Source organism: Mytilus trossulus, unplaced genomic scaffold, assembly GCF_036588685.1.
Source record: "Mytilus trossulus isolate FHL-02 unplaced genomic scaffold, PNRI_Mtr1.1.1.hap1 h1tg000024l__unscaffolded, whole genome shotgun sequence".
In the NCBI taxonomy this organism is placed as follows: domain Eukaryota; kingdom Metazoa; phylum Mollusca; class Bivalvia; order Mytilida; family Mytilidae; genus Mytilus; species Mytilus trossulus.
Genome location: NW_026963290.1, coordinates 7899117 through 7920738, shown reverse-complemented (window position 1 = coordinate 7920738; position 21622 = coordinate 7899117). Strand labels below are relative to the sequence as shown.

At 34.2% G+C, this 21622-nt stretch overlaps 2 protein-coding genes across 3 annotated transcripts; one reads left to right on the top strand and one right to left on the bottom strand.

Moving 5' to 3' along the window:
• Positions 1-611: 611 nt before the first annotated feature.
• LOC134699087 (uncharacterized) lies at positions 612-5239 on the bottom strand. Its single transcript, XM_063560772.1, has 2 exons — positions 4054-5239; positions 612-2554 (listed from the first exon to the last, which is right to left on the bottom strand). The coding sequence occupies exons 1-2, from the start codon at positions 5237-5239 to the stop codon at positions 612-614; spliced, it is 3129 nt and encodes a 1042-aa protein (XP_063416842.1).
• Positions 5240-7571: 2332 nt separating this feature from the next.
• Positions 7572-20208, top strand: LOC134698867 (uncharacterized). Of its 2 annotated transcripts, none has more exons than XM_063560541.1 (9): positions 7572-7666; positions 11901-12017; positions 12286-12346; positions 15178-15223; positions 16204-16232; positions 16853-16921; positions 17327-17459; positions 18111-18281; positions 19303-20208. In XM_063560541.1, exons 2-9 carry the CDS (start codon positions 11908-11910, stop codon positions 20121-20123), a joined length of 1440 nt encoding a protein of 479 aa, XP_063416611.1. In that variant the 5' UTR covers positions 7572-7666; positions 11901-11907; the 3' UTR covers positions 20124-20208. The 2 variants fall into 2 exon arrangements, with proteins under 2 accessions (XP_063416611.1, XP_063416612.1); XM_063560542.1 differs by having other exon boundaries at positions 7659-7706.
• Positions 20209-21622: the final 1414 nt, after the last annotated feature.

The following is a 21622-nucleotide window of genomic DNA, read 5'->3' as shown; positions in this document are numbered from 1 at the left end:
GGGACAACAAGCGACAAGAAACTATTTAGCGACAAGAAAACATATTTTTTTAAATAAAAATTAATTATTGCAATAAATATTAAAAGAATATGCAAAATAAAATAATTTTAGCGACGAGAAAGTTAAAATTGATAGAAAAAAATGAAACATTATTTACATATTTATTTTATCATATATTATGTATAACAGCCAGTATTACGTTTAATTTTTGTATTATGAGATTACTTTTCCTTGTGTTTTAGAACTTTTACCTTAATACATCCTGTTGGAAAAATGCGTGGTTCCGTCTTCAGGTGAATCCTCCTTCCTCGGCTGTTTCGGCGCTGTCCACTACAACCTCCAGAGGTGCGCCGACTGGGGTGATCAAGTCCCAGCCCGAAACCACTTGGCTATCCATCCCTGCCTCTACACTTTACTGCTTCCACTGTTCTGACCTTTTCCTCCATAACCACATCGATGCTGTCTCTGCCTCTTTACACAAGTTCCCTATCAGTTTACTTCTTTCCCCTCCAACAATATCAAGTGCTCTCAATGCTCGCCACATAGACTGTCCAACAAACCCTCTGCTTCCCACTTCCACTGGAAATAACCAAACCCGCCATCCATTGTCTCTACATTCTGCAAGTAGATCTTGGTACTTCAGTCTCTTTCTTTCGTAGGCATCTTCTATTCTTTCTTCCCATGGTACAGTTAGTTCCAGCAGGATTGCCTGTTTTGTTGAGGCGGCCGGACCAAATGACGATGTCAGGTCTCTGGTTTGTTACTGCAATCTGTGGCGGGAATTGTAACTTCTGTTTAAGATCTACCAACATTTGCCAATCAGTTGCTGTTACCAATAAACCACTTCCTTCCACCTTCTTCTTCTGACCTTTCTCTCCTTCCTTAACAAAATTGACAAAAGTAAGTCCTTCCTTGTTTTTCCTTGGCTTCCTGATGTTTCTCTCTAGGGTGTCTGCTAGTGTCCCTAATACCTTGTCGTGTCGCCATGTATACCTCCCGACTTTCAAAGCACTCGAGCATGATGATAATATGTGCTCTAAGTTTGCTGGCTTACCACAAAGAACACACTTTGGGTCGTCTATCAATCCCCATGTTGCTAGATTTGTTGGGTTTGGAAATACATCATATACGGACTTCAGCTTAAATTGCAACCTATGTGGCTCCATCTTCCAGATCTCATTCCATCCTAACTTCTGCTGTCTTGCTCCCTCCCAGTTTAACCAGCTTCCCTGCTTCTTCATACTCACTGCCTTTACCATTCTACTTTCTTCTTCCATTGATCGTACCTCTTTCTGTACCAGATGTCTTTTTTCTTCCACTGTTGCTGTTCTCCATTTTGCTGTAGGTGTAACATCCAGCCCCTGTCTTCCAACTGCAACTCTGCCCACTATCTCACTGTGTTTTAATCGTGACTCAGCATATTCTATCGTCTTCTTTCTTCCAGTTCTTATTTCTACTTTTGCTGATCGTACTTTCTCATCCCTGCTGTTTTTTAACGTCAGATGTTGTCTAACCTTGGTCACCTTGAATTCCTCAGTGATTGACTTCAGTGGTAGCTGTAACTTGGTTCCTAAACTGTATAGGCCCACACTGCTGAAACTGCGTGGTACTCCAAGCCATCTACGTAAGTAACTGTTTGATATTCTTTCCATTCCCTCTACCGTTGTCATTGGTACATCATAAACAAGAAGTGGCCACAGCAGCCGAGGCAATATCCCATGCTGGTAAATCCATGCCTTGTACTTTCCTGGTAGTCCACTCTTATCTACTGCCTTTAACCAGTCGTCCAACGGCTTATATGTATCTTCCACATTCAACTTATCTGACAAGGTGTTGTTGAACCATTTTCCGAGACACTTAACTGGCTTCTCTGAGACTGTTGGTATTATTTCGTCTCCTATTTTAAACCTTTCCTCCTTGACTTTACCATTCTTCACTACCAAACTTCTGGATTTGCTAGGCTTCACTTTCATTCTTGCCCAGGTGATCATCTTATTAAGCTCTTGTAGTGTCCACCTGGCTTCGATAACTGTCTTTGTGCTTATTGTCATATCATCCATGAATGCCCTTCCTGGTGGTTGCCGTACTCCTGACTTCATCCATGGACCTCTGCTCTTCTTCTCTACTGACTTCACAATCATATTCATTGCTGCGGAGAAAAGAATGACAGATATCGTGCATCCTGTCACTATTCCCACTTCTAAACGTTGCCATGATGTTGTAAAATCCCCAACGGTAAATCTCAGCTGCAGATGGTTGAAGTACTCTTTTATCAGCTCTCTTACACCGTCAGGTACATGGTATCTCTCCAGCATCAACTCAACTAACTTGTGTGGTACTGTCCCATATGCATTCGCTAAATCCAGCCAGACAACTGCGAGCTCTCCCTTTGAATCTTTCGCTTCTCTGATTATCTGTGATAATACGCTTGTTTGTTCAATGCAGCCTGATACACCTGGTACCCCTCCTTTCTGTACTGCAATGTCAATGTACTCGTTGCTCAGCATGTAGTTTGTCATCCTTTTAGCAAGAATAGCAAGAAATATCTTTCCTTCTACATTTAACAGTGAGATGGTTCTAAACTGTTTTAATGTCTCTGACTTCTCTTCCTTTGGTATAAAGCACCCTACTACGGGGCGCCGAATGGGACTCTTGTGTTTTTGTCGACAAAATTCAATTCTGTACGGACAAAAATGAGTTTTGTTCAACAAAAATGAATTCAGTTTAACAAAATTTGTAGCATACTACAAATTTCAATTTTGTCATACAAAATTATCTTTCGGTGGACAAAAGTTAGTTTTGTCATGACAAAATTCATTTTTGTAACACAGACTTTACTTTTGTTACCTAATTTGAATATTGGGCGACAAAAGTCAATTTTGTATGCAAAACAGGTTTGGTTTGGATTCTGTGAACTAATTTGCATACAAAATCGACTTTTGTTACACAAAATTGACTTTTGTGAGACCAAATTGACTTTTGTGAGACAAAATTGACTTTTGTGAGACAAAATTGACTTTTGTGAGACAAAATTGACCTATGTGAGACAAAATTGACTTTAGTCTCAACAAAATTGACAAAATTGAATTTTGTCTCAACAAAATTGACTAAATTGACTTTTGTCTCAACAAAATTGACAAAATTGAATTTTGTCTCAACAAAATTGACAAAATTGGATTTTGTCTTAACAAAATTGATTTTTGTCTCACGAAAGTCAATTTTGTCTCACAAAAGTCAATTTTGTCCCATAAAAGTCAATTTTGTTGTTACAAAATTGAATTTTCTCGTTACAAAAATGAATTTTGTCATCACAAAATTGAATTTTGTCTCAACAAAATTGACTTTTGTCTCAACAAAATTGACTTTTGTCTCAACAAAATTGACAAAATTGACTTTTGTCTCAACAAAGTTAACAAAATTGTCTTTTGTCTCAACCAAATTGACAAAATTGATTTTTGTCTCAACAAAATTAACAAAATTGACTTTTGTCTCAACAAAATTAACAAAATTGATTTTTGTCTCAACAAAATTGACAAAATTGACTTTTGTCTCAACAAAATTGACAAAATTGAATTTTGTCTCACAAAAGTCAATTTTGTCTCACAAAAGTTAATTTTGTCTCACAAAAGTTAATTTTGTCTCACAAAAGTTAATTTTGTCTCACAAAAGTTAATTTTGTCTCACAAAAGTTAATTTTGTCTCACAAAAGTTAATTTTGTCTCACAAAATTGAATCTTACCTCACACAATTGACTTTTGTGATTTAATTTCCATATCAGGTAACAAAAGTCAATTTTGTATGCAAATATGACAAAATTGACTTTTGTCATGACAAATATGAATTTTATCTACAAAAATGAATTTTGTCATGACAAAAATGAATTTTGTCATGACAAAAATGAATTTTGTCTACACAAATGAATTTTGTCTACACAAAATTGAAGTTCTCACAAAACAAGTCAGTAGCACATAGTTTTGTAAGACAAAAATGATTTTGTTATGACAGAATTGAATTTTGTACAAAGCCACAAGAGTCCCATTCGGCGCCCCGTACCTTCTGCCTTGTGCCAACTCTCTGCTAGTCGACCTCTTCTCCAGATGACTCTTATTAACTTCCATAGACGTCTTGTAATTCTCTGACAGTTCTTGTATACCTTATATGGTACTCCATTTGGACCTGGTGCTGATGCTGCCCTTCCTTTCTTGATAACATCTACTACCTCTTTCAACTTTGGTGGTGATTCATCAAAAACCTGCTCTGGATCCTCCGGGCGTATAAGTTGTTCTATATCTGGGAGTTCGTCTTCCCTTTTTGGATCACTGTGCATTCCTCTTAAATATTCTTCTACTTCCTCTTTACTAGCTTTTAGTTGTCCTGATCCTTTCTTCCCCAACAATCTTGATGTAAATTGGAAAGGATCTGATGTAAATTGAGCTCTTGCTTTCTCTCTCTTTTTCCTCCTTTTCCTAGTTCTCTCTGCTCTCCTTGTGATCTTGAGTTTCTTCATGATGGTGTCCCTCAGCTCAGATAATGCTGTTTTTTCATCCTCTGATTCCTGATTATATCTTTTCTTAAGTTGCCTTAGGTCTTTCCTCATCTTTGCTATTTTGGATTCTCTTCTGTTCTTTTGACCCTCTCGCCTCACCACCTCTTTCTCATCTGCACCAAATCTGTCCATACCTATGTTGTAAATAAATGATGTCATTGATTCTATCTTCCTGTCTATGTTACCTGCCAATTTTGTGTTCAAAATTGCATCCACATCCTCATCAAACTGTTGCCATTCACTTTTATTTTTATTGTTGGGCCATTTTACTTTCTTTCTTCTTATGTTCTGACTTGTGTTTGGTGTTCTTTTTGGCTCTTGTGGCTGTCTGTTGTTGTCTAAGCCCTCCTTTTCCTGTTGATTCCCCTCTACCATGCTGTCCGCCTCATTGTACAACACATGGAGGCTGTGGTCGCTGTGGTTTGTATCCTGAACCACCTCCTCCTCCGTCTCACCAGGTTGCCCTGTGCGTTGTGTTATGCTCTGATTTGGCTTGCGTTTCATCTTTCCCATATGTATCTTCAGACCTCGTTGGTTCTTGCAAACTTTCCCACAGATGCATACATTTCCGTTGTTCAAATTCGTAGTCGTTGTTCGTTCCTGTGTTGTTTCCGGTGTTACCAATCCTGTAGGTTGCTCATCCTCCCCCGCTCTCGCACAACCTTGGGGGTGTCTTATTATATATCGTTCCATAGCTAGATGCAAGTGGGTTCTTCATCACAGAAGATGTGCTTCGGCCTGCCAAGCCTCTGCACCCCTTGATCCCAGTCTCTCCTGAAAGTCTCCTGTCTCTCCAGGTTGTCACTGTTCTGTTCTCAGTTGTCATCCAGACTTTCCTATTACATATTATTTATCTTATAAATTGTTTTTTAAAACTCTTTTCGTGCAATATATATTAAGATCGCAAAATGAATTATTTGTGCATCATTGTCCTGAAAATATTGACACAAATTGTGAAATACAAAGAACTGAAATCAAACAAGAGGAAAAGAAAATTGAAATGTGAATGTTTTCATCTTTTTATTTGTTCATTGCCTCATTAAACGATATTTATCATGTTTTATATGCATATTGATTGAAGATGAAAGGAAATTAATGACAATCTTGAGTTTTCAACAGGTGTGCACTACTTACAATGCTTGTATATTCTGGCGCGTGTAATTGTATAGTCTGACGCGTGTACAAAGTTGAAGGTGTTAATTGGATGTTATTGTAGCAATAACACAGGGGACACGCGCGTCGATAATCTCATTTGATGTTCCACATAGCTAGTATGTACTGTTATTACCTTAGGGTGAAGCCACATCTAATGTTGTTCCTATCAAGAACAATGAATTATACTGTTTATGTTTCAATACATCCTTCAAAAGGTTGACCTTTTTATGTTTTTGTTTCAATTTGCTAGAGTGTGCATTGCCTTTGCTCTACCAAGCTGACTGAAGCCATTCAACTTTTATGTTTAGTAGAAAGTCAATTGTCAGCATTTCAGTATTATTCTTGCAAAAGTACGTGCTCGGTGCAATTGCTAGAATCTAAAACGCAACTCGGTTAACCTTTGATTAATAAATCAGTTACTTTGTACGTCTTTGATACTGCGCGGTATCAAACGAACCCTTTGGTACAGGGTTTCAATTTCCTTTTGGGCAAGGGAAAAAAAGGTTACTACTCGAACTTCGATAAATGCATATTAGAAGTATTATAATTATACTATAGTGGACACGTCCGTTCATGATATCCCCTTGGGCAAGGGTAAATATTGAAACGCACTTATTATGTCACATCGCCGTGTCAAACTGAATCCCTTGGGATATCATAAGGGTTTTCCTCTTGGGCAAAGGAGATAGTAAGGGAATTTATACCTGCAATATTAGTCTTACACTCTTACACTCTAAATATGGCACACCCATGTGGTACTTGTTAAAAAAAACTGCACTCGAAAGTGTGTGTTTTGTGAAAAATGTGAAACATGGTTTCACCAAAAATGTCAGAAATTAACAAAAGATCAGTTTCGGATCTTAAGTCAGAATAAAAGCTCTGATTTCAAATGTACACACTATTGTCATACAAAAGATCATAAATTTGACTATGATCTTTCTATTAGTAGAATTAATTAGAAGCTTATGCAAGTAAAAATTTGTTGACGGATGAAGTAAATGTAGAGAAAATATTGCTAAGAAAAGATCCACTAACACAAATTATTGTGAGACTAACCATACATATTCTGCAATGAGCTCTTTGGTTGAAGACAGGGTTTCTAGACAAATATTAAATGAACAAAGCATGATTATTAAAGAAAGAAACCCTGTCCAAGTCTCAACAAATGGCAATTGTCTCTTCAATTCTTTGTCAGTGGACATGTGTGGCAATGAAAGTCTTGCAACAAGACTGAGAGTTTTAACTTGTATAGAGATGGTGTCAAATAAGCTAATTCATGACAAAATAAGTGTCACATAAAAGTGTATTCATTTGAGTAGAAAAATATGCATAAAATTTCCATGGCAACCATCTATTTCGCATAGCAACCTACTGAGGGTGAAAATATTAAATGAGAATTTTTAACACAAATGTACAAAATAAGTCACTTGAAGCCTGCTGGTGATAAAATAAAACACAATAACAGTCAAATTGTGCGTTAAGAGATGCGAAACTCTCCTTAGCAACACTTATTAATGACAAAAATGCCTAGCTGTCATATATAGTCCTAAAAAACCTTCAAGGGGGCATGCAAATACATTTCAATGTTATTTTTATGCTTCTTCATACTTCTATGAGCCCAAATTCATTGGAAAATTAACTGTTTTGTTTAAATTGTGGACAAAACTGCTCTTTAAAAATTTCACTCGCAAATAGTGACAGTTGGCAGGTATGATATTCATTTATTTATTATTTATATAATATATTGATATATATATTTATTTATTTTACAGGTTATTCTTGGGTTGGTTTTTTTAACGATGATAACAAAAAATTGGAGTACGTTGTGGTACTTTTTTGGATGCTTTTTTGGTCTTCAGTAAAATCTAGTATGAATGTCACCAGGAACCGTCTTGCTGAACCCTGCATTGTTCAATGTTTGGGAAGACTGGTTGAAAAGAAAATAGAGTCGACTTTGATTTATCAGTAGGCCTAATCATATCTGTTATAATATATTTAAACTAAAGTAACGCTTAGTAACATTTTCTTATTATTGTTGATTATTTATAGGAAATTACACAATATCTTCTTCTGGAGGGGTCCAAGCGAGAAATTATCAACTGACCAAAAAGCTAGAGATGATAAAAAAAAAAAATAAAAAAAAAATTGGTTGTTCTCTTTTTGGAATACTGTGTCCACAGACAGTTGTCTTCATTTTGCAGCTCATTGTTTGTGAAAATCGGATCAGACCGTGATTTAACCGTTTTGTTAAAACATCAGCCCTACAAATTATGTTAGATCTGTAAATTTGCATCTAAGCAAATATTTTGTTCTTCCCACGCTGGGATTCAAACTCATGCTATGAAAAATCTTAGTACCGAATCCCATTGCACCATGCCTGACGCACCAGACCTCTCAACCACCTAGGCTCTCGTTCTCTCTATACATGCTATATATATTGTTTGCAAACTGGTGGGAACCTTTCTAACCAACCATTAGACCAGACAGACACCAACAACTAACCATAAGAATTTAACAGGAAATGCAATGAAATATGAACGCTTAAAATAATTACAAATACTGCTACTGCATACTGCATATCACCTAAACATAGTTTTTAGGTCATCGTCAAGTCCTTTGTATGTGTGTGTGTAAGTTGTATTGGATTTTTATATGTAATGTAATAAAGTATCAGATCTGCCTTTTTCGTTGATGCTCTGAATGCAAATACAAAATCGTTTCAAGTGTATAATAACTTTTTAAAACAACTGGAACACAGATTAACAGAAATAAATCTCTTAAAACAACAATAAACAATATTCTGTATAGATTAGACGAACAGATAATAATATTCTTATTAACAGCTACACTAAAAATCAACATTCAGGAAACACAGATTCTATCAGCAACTCTCCATATAAATACATGTTAAATACTACACAAATGAATAATTCACTATTTTTGTAACCCTCTTTCTATATTATAAGAAGTACTGTATATTAACAGCAACCCTACTATTTGAAACAAAAGAACACTTTTGCTGACTTTACACACCTTTCTCCTTTCTAAAGTTAAAATTCTTTATTAAACTTTATTCTCAAAACTTATAATCTTTAGAAAACAAAAAAACTATTAAAATTCTGCCTCTGTTTAAAACATGAAACTGGAACAATTATATGAACTGCATAAATAATTATATTGCATATATATATTGCAATATACATGCACTTAAACTAGAAAACTGTACCTTGAAAATTATGAGACATGTAAATTAAGCTGCTAGCTGGCGGTAGGGACAAGCTTGAACTGATGTAAAATACTATAAATCTTACACTAGTGATGTTATTTCGCCTGATAGAAATTCCAAATATGGGTGAAATCAATGAACTAATAAGGAAACTTCATTATAAGGTTCATATCTTTGCACTTAAAGTCTTAAAGTTGCAACTATGTAAATTGTGTTTTAGATAAATCATGAAGTCTCCATTATACATAAAGTATTTACTAGTTTAGTTAAATAATAGTTCAACAAAATATAGACAATATCAATAAAGGCACTGCTATCTGTCAAAAACGTCACAATATATGTAGTACATGAATTTTGAATTATGTATAGTACCTGAATTATTAACATGATTAACAATGTTTAACTATATATTAAACTGATTGCTTCTCTTCTCTGCTTCCAGAGAGTTTTGTCTGTTATTATGTATATACATTGTATATGCGGACTCTAAATAAAATTTACATTGTACTTACTACTTTAACTTACCTTCTCAACATTTTCCTAAACACTTTACATACATATTGTATATCAAAACAGATATTAAATGTCTTGCAATTTTATACAATTTAATACATAATTTTATTCTGTAATTTTTATACGACCGCAAAAATTTTTTTGGTCGAATATTGGTATCACGTTGGCGTTGTCTTCGTCCGAATACTTTTGGTTTTCGCACTTAAACTTTAGTTTAAGTAAATAGAAATCTATGAAATTTAAACACAAGGTTTATGACCATAAAAGGAAGGTTGGGATTGATTTTGTAAGTTTAGTCCGAACAGTTTAGGAATTAGGGGCCTAAAAGGGCCCAAATAAGCATTTTCTTGGTTTTCCCACTATAACTTTAGTTTAAGTAAAAGAAATCAATGAAATTTCAACACAAAGTTTATGAACACAAAAGGAAGGTTGGGATTGATTTTGGGAGTTGAGATCCCAAAAGTTCAGGAACTAGTGGCCTAAAAGGGGCCCAAATAAGCATTTTTCTTTGTTTTCGAACCATAACTTTAGTATAAGTAAATAGAAATCTATGAAATTTAAACACAAGGTTTATGACTATGAAAGGAAGGTTGGGATTGATTTTGGGAGTTTTGGTCCCAACAGTTTGGGAATAAGGGGCCAAAAGGGTCCAAAACTAAACTTTGTTTGATTTCATCAAAAATAGAATAATTGGGGTTCTTTGATATGCCGAATCTAACTGTGTATGTAGATTCTTAATTTTTGGTCCCGTTTTCAAATTTGTCTACATTAAGGTCCAAAGGGTCCAAAACTTAGTTTGATTTTAACACAAATTGAATCCTTGGGGATCTTTGATATGCTGAATCTGAAAATGTACTTAGATTTTTTATTATTGACCCAGTTTTCAAGTTGGTCCAAATCAGGATTAAAAATTATTATTCATATGATATTTTGGCTTTATATTAAAGTCATAAGAAACCTCAAATTAAAAAAAAATATGCATATGTTTTTTAAAACTAAATGGATAGTTTTCATTATACTTCTAATGTACATTATACTTTTTTTGAGGAAAATTCTTTAACTTGTCCCCATATAGAAGAAGTTTACTTATTTTTAATTTGCCGATATATTTTCCGTATGCATAATGACCTGAGCGTAACCCTCCTCGTAAAAATCTGGTGACCACAATACGCATGGATCTGTCATTGAAATAAACAAATATCTGATTATACATGTATGTTAAACACGTGCTCAATACCCAGCCCCAAGCTTTTTGTGATTTGTTTACTATAAAAAGTAAAATCACAAAAATACTGAACTCAGAGGAAAATCAATTTGGAAAGTCCATAATCACATGGCAAAATCAAAAAACAAAACGCATCAAAAACGAATGGACAAGAACTGTCATATTCCTGACTTGGTACAGGCATTTTCAAATGTAGAAAATGGTGGATTAAACCTGGTTCTATAGCGCTAACCCTCTCACTTTAATAACAGTCTCATCAAATTCCGCTACATTTACATGATGCATTAAATAAACAGTCACAATTAATAAAATAGTCAAAATATAAGGTGACAATCGGTAAAACTCGGCTTCCAAACACAGCATTTGATGAGCAGCCATAATTGTTTAATCATAACAAACAGAGAGAAAAAAAATTGACAATTATATGATATATTTGCGAAAATATTGATAAAATTGGCAGAGGACTAAGTTTATGATATATACATGCATTGGTTCAAGAATTGGATAAACACAAATCTTCAATTGCACAGTATTGTGCAATAGGAAGTATTTTCAATTGCACAGTATTGCGCAATAGCAAGAAATATCTAATTGCACAATATTGTGCAATAGCAAGAAATTTTCAATTGGAGTTATCTTTCTTTGTCCAGAATAGTAGTTGAAGCAACTTAAATCATTGTTTTATACTATATACAATGTATTTTCACTTTTACTACCAACTGATAAATTGAAACAATCTTTACCATTCAGTGATAACTAGCACGTTTTTTTACATTTTAATATTTTATAATGTATTTAAATGAGCAGTTATTGTTGCAAACTCCATTAGAAATTTGAATTGAGATCAGTTTTGGAAGAAGGGAAAGGGGGATGTGAATATTTTTTTTTTCTCTTTTCAGATTTCATCAAATTTCTTCAAACATATTTTTGAGAGGATTAATATTCAACAGCAGAGTGAATTGCTCAAAGGCAAAAACAAATTTTTAAGTTCATTAGACCACATTAATTCTGTGTGAGAAACCTATGCTGTGTCAACTATTTAATCACAATCCAAATTTAGAGCTGAATCCAGCTTGAATGTTAACGTTGTGTCCATACTTGCCCCAACCGTTCAGGCTTCAACCTCTACGGTGGTATAAAGCTGCGCCCTGCGGCGCATCTGGTTTTAAAGTTGAATATACATTTCTCTTCATTGATTATTATTATAATTGTGATAAGTATTTGTCTTTTTTTAGATTATAGATGGCAGCTAATCGACCAAGACGACGTACCAGGGAGATACCTATAGTTTATCATGATAATGACAATTGGAGCACAAAAGAGAAAAGAAGATATCAAAGAGCTTTGTTGAAGTACATTTACAAATAATTGTATTCCTTTATAATTATTTATAGATCCAAAAATAGATAGAAAAAAAATTAATGAGGCTGTTAATATTGCAGAAGTTATGTCATGTATGTTATGAGTGAAAAACTGAAAATCTATGAAATTCAGTTACTTTTTATCAATATTAATTTCTAACATGTTTGGTGTAAATTTTAAGACTTTTATGAGGGAATTTGGTCACATGTTCACAAATGTAAAAAATAAAAATAATGTGATATTGATATTGTCTTGCAGGCATAGTCCTCTAGAAATAGGAAAAATAGCTAAATGTGTTCAAACCAAAAGTGCAAAGGAGGTAAGTTTTGTAATTCAGTATGACCACATTTGTTTCCATTTGTTGAGTGTAATTCAGTATGACCACATTTGTCTCCCTTTGTTGATTGTAATTTAGTATGACCACATTTGTCTCCCTTTGTTATGTGTGACTCAGTATGACCACATTTGTCTCCCTTTGTAACATGTGACTCAGTATGACCACATTTGTCTCCCTTTGTTACATGTGACTCAGTATGAACCCATTTGTCTCCCTTTGTTACATGTGACTCAGTATGACCACATTTGTCTCCCTTTGTTACATGTGACTCAGTATGACCCCATTTTTCTCCCTTTGTTACATGTGACTCAGTAAGACCACATTTGTCTCCCTTTGTTACTAGCGACTCAGAATGACCACATTTGTCTCCCTTTGTTAAGGGTGACTCAGTATCACCACATTTGTCTCCCTTTGTTAAACAGACTCAGTATGACCCCATTTGTCTCCCTTTGTTATGTGTGACTCAGTATCACCACATTTGTCTCTCTTTGTTAAGGGTGACTCAGTATGACCCCATTTGTCTCCCTTTGTTAAACAGACTCAGTATGACATCATTTGTCTCCCTTTGTTATGTGTGACTCAGTATGACCACATTTGTCTCCTTTTGTTAAGGGTGACTCGGTATGACCATATTTGTCTCCCTTTGTTATGTGTGACTCAGTATGACCACATTTGTCTCCCTTTGTTATGTGTGACTCAGTATGACCACATTTGTTTCCCTTTGTTAAGGGTGACTCAGTATGACCCATTTGTCTCCCTTTGTTAAACAGACTGAGTATGACCCCATTTGTCTCCCTTTGTTAAGAGTGACTCGGTATGACCATATTTGTCTCCCTTTGTTAAGTTGACTCAGTATGACCCCATTTGTCTCCCTTTGTTATGTGTGACTCAGTATGACCACATTTGTTTCCCTTTGTTAAGGGTGACTCCGTATGACCATATTTGTCTCCCTTTGTTAAGCGTAACTCCGTATGACCACATTTGTCTCCCTTTGATAAGTGTAACTCCGTATGACCACATTTGTCTCCCTTTGTTATGCGCGACTCGATATGACCACATTTGTCTCCCTTTGTATTGTGGAACATGGTATGACCACATTTGTCTCCTTTTTTTAAGCGTGACTCAGTATGACCCCATTTGTCACCCTTTGCTATGTGGAACTCAGTATGACCTCATTTGTCTCCCTTTGTTACTCATGACTCGGTATGACCACATTTGTCTCCCTTAGTTATGTGGAACTCAGTGTGACCTCATTTGTCTCCCTTTGTTGAGTGTAACTCCGTATGACCACATTTGTCTCCCTTTTTTAAGGGTGACTCAGTTTATCCACATTTATCTCCCTTTGTTGAGTGTTACTCTGTATGCAGGTTGCAGTCTTGACTGCTCCATAGGCTTACATGCAAAACAGCTGATCTTTGAAAATAAAAAAATAAATAAATGCTTCATAGAAAAAAAAGTTCATGTACATATCATGTATGTTCTACCGGTAATGTAAAATTGTGATTTAATCGAAAAAAAAGGGGGTCTTGCCACGAAGAATAAAAAGTTACGCAATCCTGAAGTCAAAACATTTTTTTTCTTCTTTCTGTTTGCTATTTTTACTAGTCCGCACCACTTCCAGTAAACATGATATCCTTCCACTTTCCTGGATTGATATCCCCAAAAGATGCAAGATTTTTTAAAAGTCTATTTATATATATATGTTTCAATCCAGCATAAACCTATAATAAAACAGAAAAAATTGAGTTCAGAAAAAAATTCAGAAAAAAATGCACTATTTTGTTTCCGTCCATGTTTTGACATGCACCGGAAACTGGAGTTGTAATACAAGACTGGTACCTGTATGACCACATTTGTCTCCCTCTGTTGAGTGTAACTCAGTTTGACCACATTTGTCTCCCTTTGTTGAGTGTAACTCAGTAAGATCACATTGTCTCCCTCTGTTGTGTGTAACTCAGTAAGACCACATTTGTCTCCCTTTGTTGAGTGTAACTCAGTAAGACCACATTTGTCTCCCTCTGTTGAGTGTAACTCAGTAAGACCACATTTGTCTCCCTTTGTTGAGTATAACTCAGTAAGACCACATTTGTCTCCCCTTGTTGAGTGTAACTCAGTAAGACCACATTTGTCTCCCTCTGTTGAGTGTAACTCAGTAAGACCACATTTGTCTCCCTCTGTTGAGTAAAACTTAGTAAGACCACATTTGTCTTCCTCTGTTGAGTGTAACTCTGTATGACCACATTTGTCTCCTTTTGTTGAGTGTAACTCCGTATGACCACATTTGTCTCCCTTTGTTGAGTGTAACTCAGTAAGACCACATTTGTCTCCCTCTGTTGAGTATAACTTAGTAAGACCACATTTGTCTTCCTCTGTTGAGTGTAACTCAGTAAGACCACATTTGTCTCCCTCTTTTGAGTGTAACTCAGTAAGACCACATTTGTCTCCCTTTGTTGAGTGTAACTCTGTATGACCACATTTGTATCCCTGTTTGCTTCATTCAATTTGCAGTCATGAAGTTCAAATTTTTGAAATTTTCTGCACAAATGTACAAATTTCTGCACATGTAAAAATGTTATGAAATGATTTTAATACAAAAACTTGCAATGTTGATATTGGAAACAGTGGCCCTTTATAGTAGAATATTTTGTTTAGAAAGTAAAGACACATTGAGTTAAATGTTCAAATTACACATTTACATTTAAAAAAAATATTTTTAAAGACAAATAGACAGATTGATGGCCCAATGTCAAATGTATATATGGACCACCAACATAGTAAAGGCTAACTTTTATAGATAACATTTGTTGTTGTAGGTAAAGGCCTATTTAGAACTAATGGAGAAGAAAGTAAAGAAAAAAGGTATTTTTTTGTTGACTGATGTCTATGTGTTAATGTGAATTACCTATCCAGAAATTGACTTTAAGGAAAATTTGAAATGCATGTACAATGTATTGTATTCTATGTTCTATATTGATTGTTTTTCATTAGATTTTGGCAGCACAGCTTATTTCCATATTTTACAATTGCAGTAGTTTAAGGAAGTATTTAAGAAACATATCCTCTCTAATAAATTAAGAGCATGATATAATTATGTTGATTTTTAAATTGTGTTGATTGTGCTACTGGTAATGTGGTCAAGATTATTGATTTATTAGAACATGATGTAGTCTAAAATAAAGCGTCAGATATTTAATGTTTAAAATGGTGCCAAATAAAAGATGGAATCACAATCAGAACTTCAGACAGAAGAAAAAATATTTTGATAAACTTATTGTCAGTAATCCTGACTGTTGTTCTTTGGCTTTGGGAAAAGTTCAATATTGAGATACACAAATTTGGTCTAGATATTAAGGTTTCACAAACCTTGTGTAAGGGCTATATTTTGTGATGATGACATACATTTGGGGCAAATGGTTATAGTCCCTTTTAATTCACACCTTAAAATTGTATGTGTTTGTAACTAATTTCAGTGTATGCAATTATTTCTTGGATAAGCTTCATCATTAAGGCTTGAGATGAACATTTTAGAAAGGCTAATTCATAAAATTTAATAAAATCAAAACGAACAAAATGAGACTGAACATTCCAACCAAATCATTATTGGTTCTAAACTGACATTCCAACCAAATCATTATTGGTTCTAAACACAAATGTAAGCAGAAGTTCCTTCAATAGATCACTGCCAAAACAATAGTCCTGGCCTAAATAGAATACTTCTAAAAAATGATTTAGGAATTATATTTTACAATTTTATGAAATTATCACAGTTTTGTTGTTATCATAAATATTATGTTTGAATAAAACATACATAATAAGTTTAAAAATTTGTTTATTTCCAGCGGATGAAAGACCAAAAGAAGCAACAGAGGTATGTTAAATGTTTATATTTAAAAAGAAGATGTGGTATAATTGCCCGATGAGACAACTCTCCATAAGAGACCAAAATGACACAGAAATAAACAACTTTAGGTCACTGTACGGCCTAGTCTGACATTACTCTGACGTCCAACAGCTGTTTTGCCAGACAAGCTGGGCCCAAAACAGTTATTTGAATAATCTCGGACTACATACAGCCTTCAACAATGAACAAAGCCCATACTTCATAGTAAGCTATAAACGGCCCTGAAATATGTAGGCTCAATACCAAAAGCTTGTGAATTAAATATAGACATAGACACTAGTAGTGGACATCAATATTATTAAAAATAGTCTTAAAGTTTAATTGCTGCCTTAGTTAAAGTCCAATTACCTAATTTAGAAACTTATTTCTTTGCAATAACAGTGAATCTTTTTGATCAGGTCAGTATGGAAGATTTGGGGTTTTTTTTATGGAATAATTCTCTCAGGGACTGACAACCTAGCAGCAGCAAATAAGACAAACTTATATACATAAAATATTCACAAAAGCTAAACCATTGTGATGCCTTAGGAAGGAAGTTTATATTAATTTACAAAATTTAGTACTGTAGCCTGTTGCATTTATTTCAGATGTGGGGTACTTTAGCTTCAGACTTAGTATCATGTGAATTAAAAGATTATAGTGAAGCCTTATCACAGGTATGTCTATATTAATAGTCTAATCATATTCTATATTAATAGTCTAATCATATGAAATAAATCTCTGTCACTGCCACAGACACAAACGCACACACAAAAATGGCTCCTGGTTTCTACTTAGTGGTGAAAAAAATGATACACTGGCATAATATCATTCAGTTTTTGTTGCATGTTAGGTTGCTGTTTCATGCAATGGTAGGGTCAGAAAATTTTGTGATTATGTCAGTTTTTCTCTTAAGTATAGCACACACTTGTTTTATCTGATTATATGTGTTTATTTTAGCCAAACTTTACTAAATGAATGAATTGAAAATGATATATAGTAAAATATATTGTTTGACATATGAAGTTTGATCTTGTTTTACTTTTTAAGCCAGATCTTTTAATAATTCAGAATATTTTCAGGTAATGGCTGTAGCAGGGAATTTAGAAAATCCTTTTCCACCAGATTCTCCTGATGCTCCAGATTACAGTTCTATTTATAGATACTTGTCCGCTATTCTTGCTGGGGCGGATTTACCATATTTAGGATATCTTGGTAAATACATATTTAAGTTCTATATATAGATACTTGTTGGCTATTCTGTCTGGAACAGATCTTCCTTATTTAGAATATCTTGGAAAATATATATGAAAGCATTACAGAAAATAAGTAATGATCAGTCATGTTAACAGAAAAATGAAATTGGTACTAGAAATTAAATACAAATATTATTGTAAAGTCAAATAGGCTAATTTGACATATTTGCTATTTTGGCAGAGGGTATTTTTCATTACAAATGATGACTTTGCATGTAATCATTAATTTGGTGAAAAGGGAAGTGGGAAAGAACCAAAAGTGTCATACTAAACAAACCAAGAGAATTCAGTGCATTGCTACAATTGTTATACAAATAAAAAGACATGGGTATGATTGCCAATGAGACAACTCTTCGCCAGGGATCAAAATGACACAGAAATTAACAACTATTGGTTACCATATGGCCTTCAACAAAAAGCAAAGCCCATACTGCATAGTCAGCTATAAAAGTCCGATATGACAATGTAAAACAATTCCAATGATAAAACTAAATGACCAAATTTATGTACAAAATAATGAATTTGTTTATTTGTAGTATATAAACTAACCAGAAATAGTTCATGGTTATTCATCACAAAGTAAATAAAGGAATTGTTGTTTATGTTGTAGAAAGTAGTATTGTCCAGGATCTACTTCATGGTTTGGTGGACACAATCAGAACATCTGATACCAGTAAACAACAGGAAATAATGATTAACAAATATCATCTATTGACCAGTAAAATAGATATCAACAATACCATGCTCAATGTTAAGAGGTGTCGTAAAGCTGTAAATAATGGTATGGATAATACAGTGTATCCAACTGGTGAAAAGTTTGTGACGTCAAATACGTTGACCAAGTCTTAATAACTTTGACCCGGACATATCAGCGACGTCATAATGTTTAAACCGACGTTAATAACTTTGACCCGGATTTATCAAGTCATCTTTTGTGTGCTGGTGAAACAAAGAAAACACTTCTGAAACACGCAAATATAACCCGATAAATCGATTATCAGATTATCTGCATATTGATGTTGTCAAATATCAGCTGCTTGACTTTATATGAAGGCTTTTTGATCTCGTTTGCTACGCTCACTCGACAAAAAGCTTCATATTATGTCTTGCAGCTGATATTTTACGATATCAACATGCAGATAACCTGATAATCGGTACTGATTTTACCAAGGGTTGGCCCTTTATGCTAAATATTTTACCCAGAACAATAGCGTGCGATAAAATGTGAGCATGAAGGGCAAACATGTGGTGAAATCAGTATGAATTCAAGCCCCATGAATTATGTTTTCATAAATAAATGCACTAGTAAAAGAACGTTGCTAACTGAACTAGTGACATGCTTAAACTCTTTACAGTAGGGTATTCAGATGGGTTTGGATGAATTTAAATGCTAATTTACATTTATGTTTTATATGTATAAAAAAAAATGGCTTATAACACATATTAGCATCGTTTGTTCACGTTTCCTTTTGTGATGATTTTTCGGTTTCACAAGCATGCATTTTTCTGTAAAATGTTTATATTCTTACGTCATCTTTCAATGACGGCGGGTAGCATTTATAAAAAAGAATATGACACGGAATTTCGATCAGAACAGCCCTAATAATATATTCATATTTTTCCACGGGTGTGTACTCAAAGTGTCATGTTAGAATTTTAGTTTTGCCTTAAAACAAAGTTCATTCAAAGATTAATAGATGCTTAATTGACTTCCTACTCTTAGAATCATCCTTGGAGTTCTGAATGTTCAGTATTTTGTTAATACTTTTTTTTTACCATAATTATTCTGTTCACAATTTCAGATTTTTCTGACTTTGAAAAAGCTGGCAATGCTCACGATAGGCCCAACTCACCCATACTTATAGATGAGAGCCTACCAGTGTGTAATAAAAAGAAAGAAGAGAGCACACCAGTGTGTTATAAAAAGAAAGAAGAAAGCACACCAGTCAATAAAAGAAAGAGAGGTAGACCATCAAAAAGGACATCTACCTCTTCTGAAACTGTATCTGCAAACATGGGACCAGATGAATTATCTACAAGTCAGAATGCAGAATCAGATAAGACAGACGAAATCTCTAAAACTCCAGGAAAAAAAATATCAAGGAAAGATTCTAGTCATCTGCCTGATCCTTCAGGAGATAGATCAGGTACAGAAACTCAAACAAATACTGCAAAAACCATTCAATCACCAAAGACCACCATTATTCACCCTGAGGGTCATAGTTCTAAATCTTCACCACCCAGTACCAGTCAGAACCAGCCTGGACCGTCAGGTGATACATCATTTGGTTCTTCAACAGCCAATGAAAATGGTCAAGATGAAGCAGATGGAAGTCAAACTGAAGATATTCCAAAAAAGCCATCATTGTTTACATTGAACCCATATTGTATTCCTATAGACTTGATTAGATTCAATCCTTTAGTTTCAGCAACTGTTGTCTTTAACCCTGTTAAAAAGAATACAACACCGATTCCAGCGATTGTACCAAAAACAAATAGAAATGCAAAAAAGCACAAAGATGGAGAAGTCGATTTGATTTGTATGAATGAGAGAAAAGACATTATTGGTAGAGAAAGATTCATTTCTATAACTCGTACTAGTATGAATTACGACGACAATTGAAAATATCAGTAAAAAAAGTTAAATACAAAAACAAGGCCAGTTAGGATCATGTCTTTTTACCACTGTAATAAAGTTTGAAAAATTACATTATTGATGTTATTGCAAATATGGTACTTGATGCCTTCACAAAGATTCTTGGTTTTAATAACCACAATTTTTAAGTAAACTTATGTTTGAGCTCCAAGACAAGATGTTATTGGCAATTGACAACCTCAGTCTTTCATTATTTTAGCTCTGTTGGATCAAAGGGCAAGTGAAAGCTTATTTTGACATCTTGTCCATCTTTTGTTTTGCCTAAACATATACAGCAGTGGTGTCTGAGTCAACAACAGGGAAATTCAATGCACAGTACACAAAAAGTGTAAATGGTATTTAAGGCATCAATTTTAATTACATTTTTATTACATTTTCTAAAAAACTAGATTTTTGCAGTCACTTGGTACCCACTACATAAACTTTTTTCAGAGATTTTGGGAACTTGTTCAGATCACATAAAACAAAATTGATCCATATCATATGGTGTCTGGGATATAATTAATAAACTATATTTTGGTCCAAAACCAACATGGCTCAAAAGAAAAAAAGAACAAAGGTTTAAATGCAAAAAATTGTCCAATATCTTAAAACCCAAAACAAAAATTAGAAGAAGGTAAAAATGCTGGAATTTGGTATTTTATGTGGGACTGTCATACAAGTAAGAGGTTTGTCTAGCTATAAACCCAGGTTAAATGGACCATTTTCTACATAAAAAAATGTCTCTTCCAAGTCAGCAATATAACAGTTGTCCTTTCTTTTGATGTGTTTGGCCTTTTGATTGTGGCATTTGATGAGGGATTTTCCATTTTGAATTTTTCATAGAGCTTGGTATTTTTGATTATTTTATTTTTGAGTATAAATTTCCATTGAAAGTCTATTCCAGAATTATTTATGAATTTCCATAAATTGTAGGCAAATCCTGGAACATCTAAACAGGTAATGTTAAAGCAAAGCAATTATCATCCTCTTGAAGTTGGATCATTCATTGAGTTTATCAGTAGTTACAATTAGCCTTTATCTCCTAATTTCATATACAAAATTGTAAGTGGACATTGATCCTCCTGTCAAATTCATTGTTTCATGGAAGACTCCAGTTCATTGAGAAATGAAACTGATTGTCATTATAAAAACTTTTTGTATTAATTACCACATTTTAAAGTAAACTTATGTTTGAGGTTAAGACAAAATTTGGTTGGCAATGGCCAGTAATTGACAACCTCAGACTTTCATAATTTTAGCATACTTGGTTTTATTGAAGGGCTTGTAAATCTTTATTTTGACATCTTGCCCATCTTTTTGTCAGATTTTGTATTACCTAAACGTATTGACACTGTGTTGACATCTTGCCCATCTTTTTTCAGGTTTTGTATACCTAAACCTAAACGTATTAACAGCAGTGGTGACATCTTGCCCATTTTTTGTCAGGTTTTGTATTACCTAAACATATTGAAAGCAGTGGCGAC

Excerpts from the sequence above, each read along its gene's own strand:
- LOC134699087 (XM_063560772.1), bottom strand. The coding sequence starts at position 5,239 with ATGGAACGATATATAATAAGACACCCCCAAGGTTGTGCGAGAGCGGGG. Across the intron at positions 2,555-4,053 it reads GAGTTGGCACAAGGCAGAAG|AAGGAAAGATATTTCTTGCT; the intron begins GTACGGGGCGCC and ends TGTTAAATGTAG.
- LOC134698867 (XM_063560541.1), top strand. The coding sequence starts at position 11,908 with ATGGCAGCTAATCGACCAAGACGACGTACCAGGGAGATACCTATAGTT. Across the intron at positions 15,224-16,203 it reads GAAGAAAGTAAAGAAAAAAG|CGGATGAAAGACCAAAAGAA; the intron begins GTATTTTTTTGT and ends GTTTATTTCCAG. Across the intron at positions 18,282-19,302 it reads TCGTAAAGCTGTAAATAATG|ATTTTTCTGACTTTGAAAAA; the intron begins GTATGGATAATA and ends TCACAATTTCAG.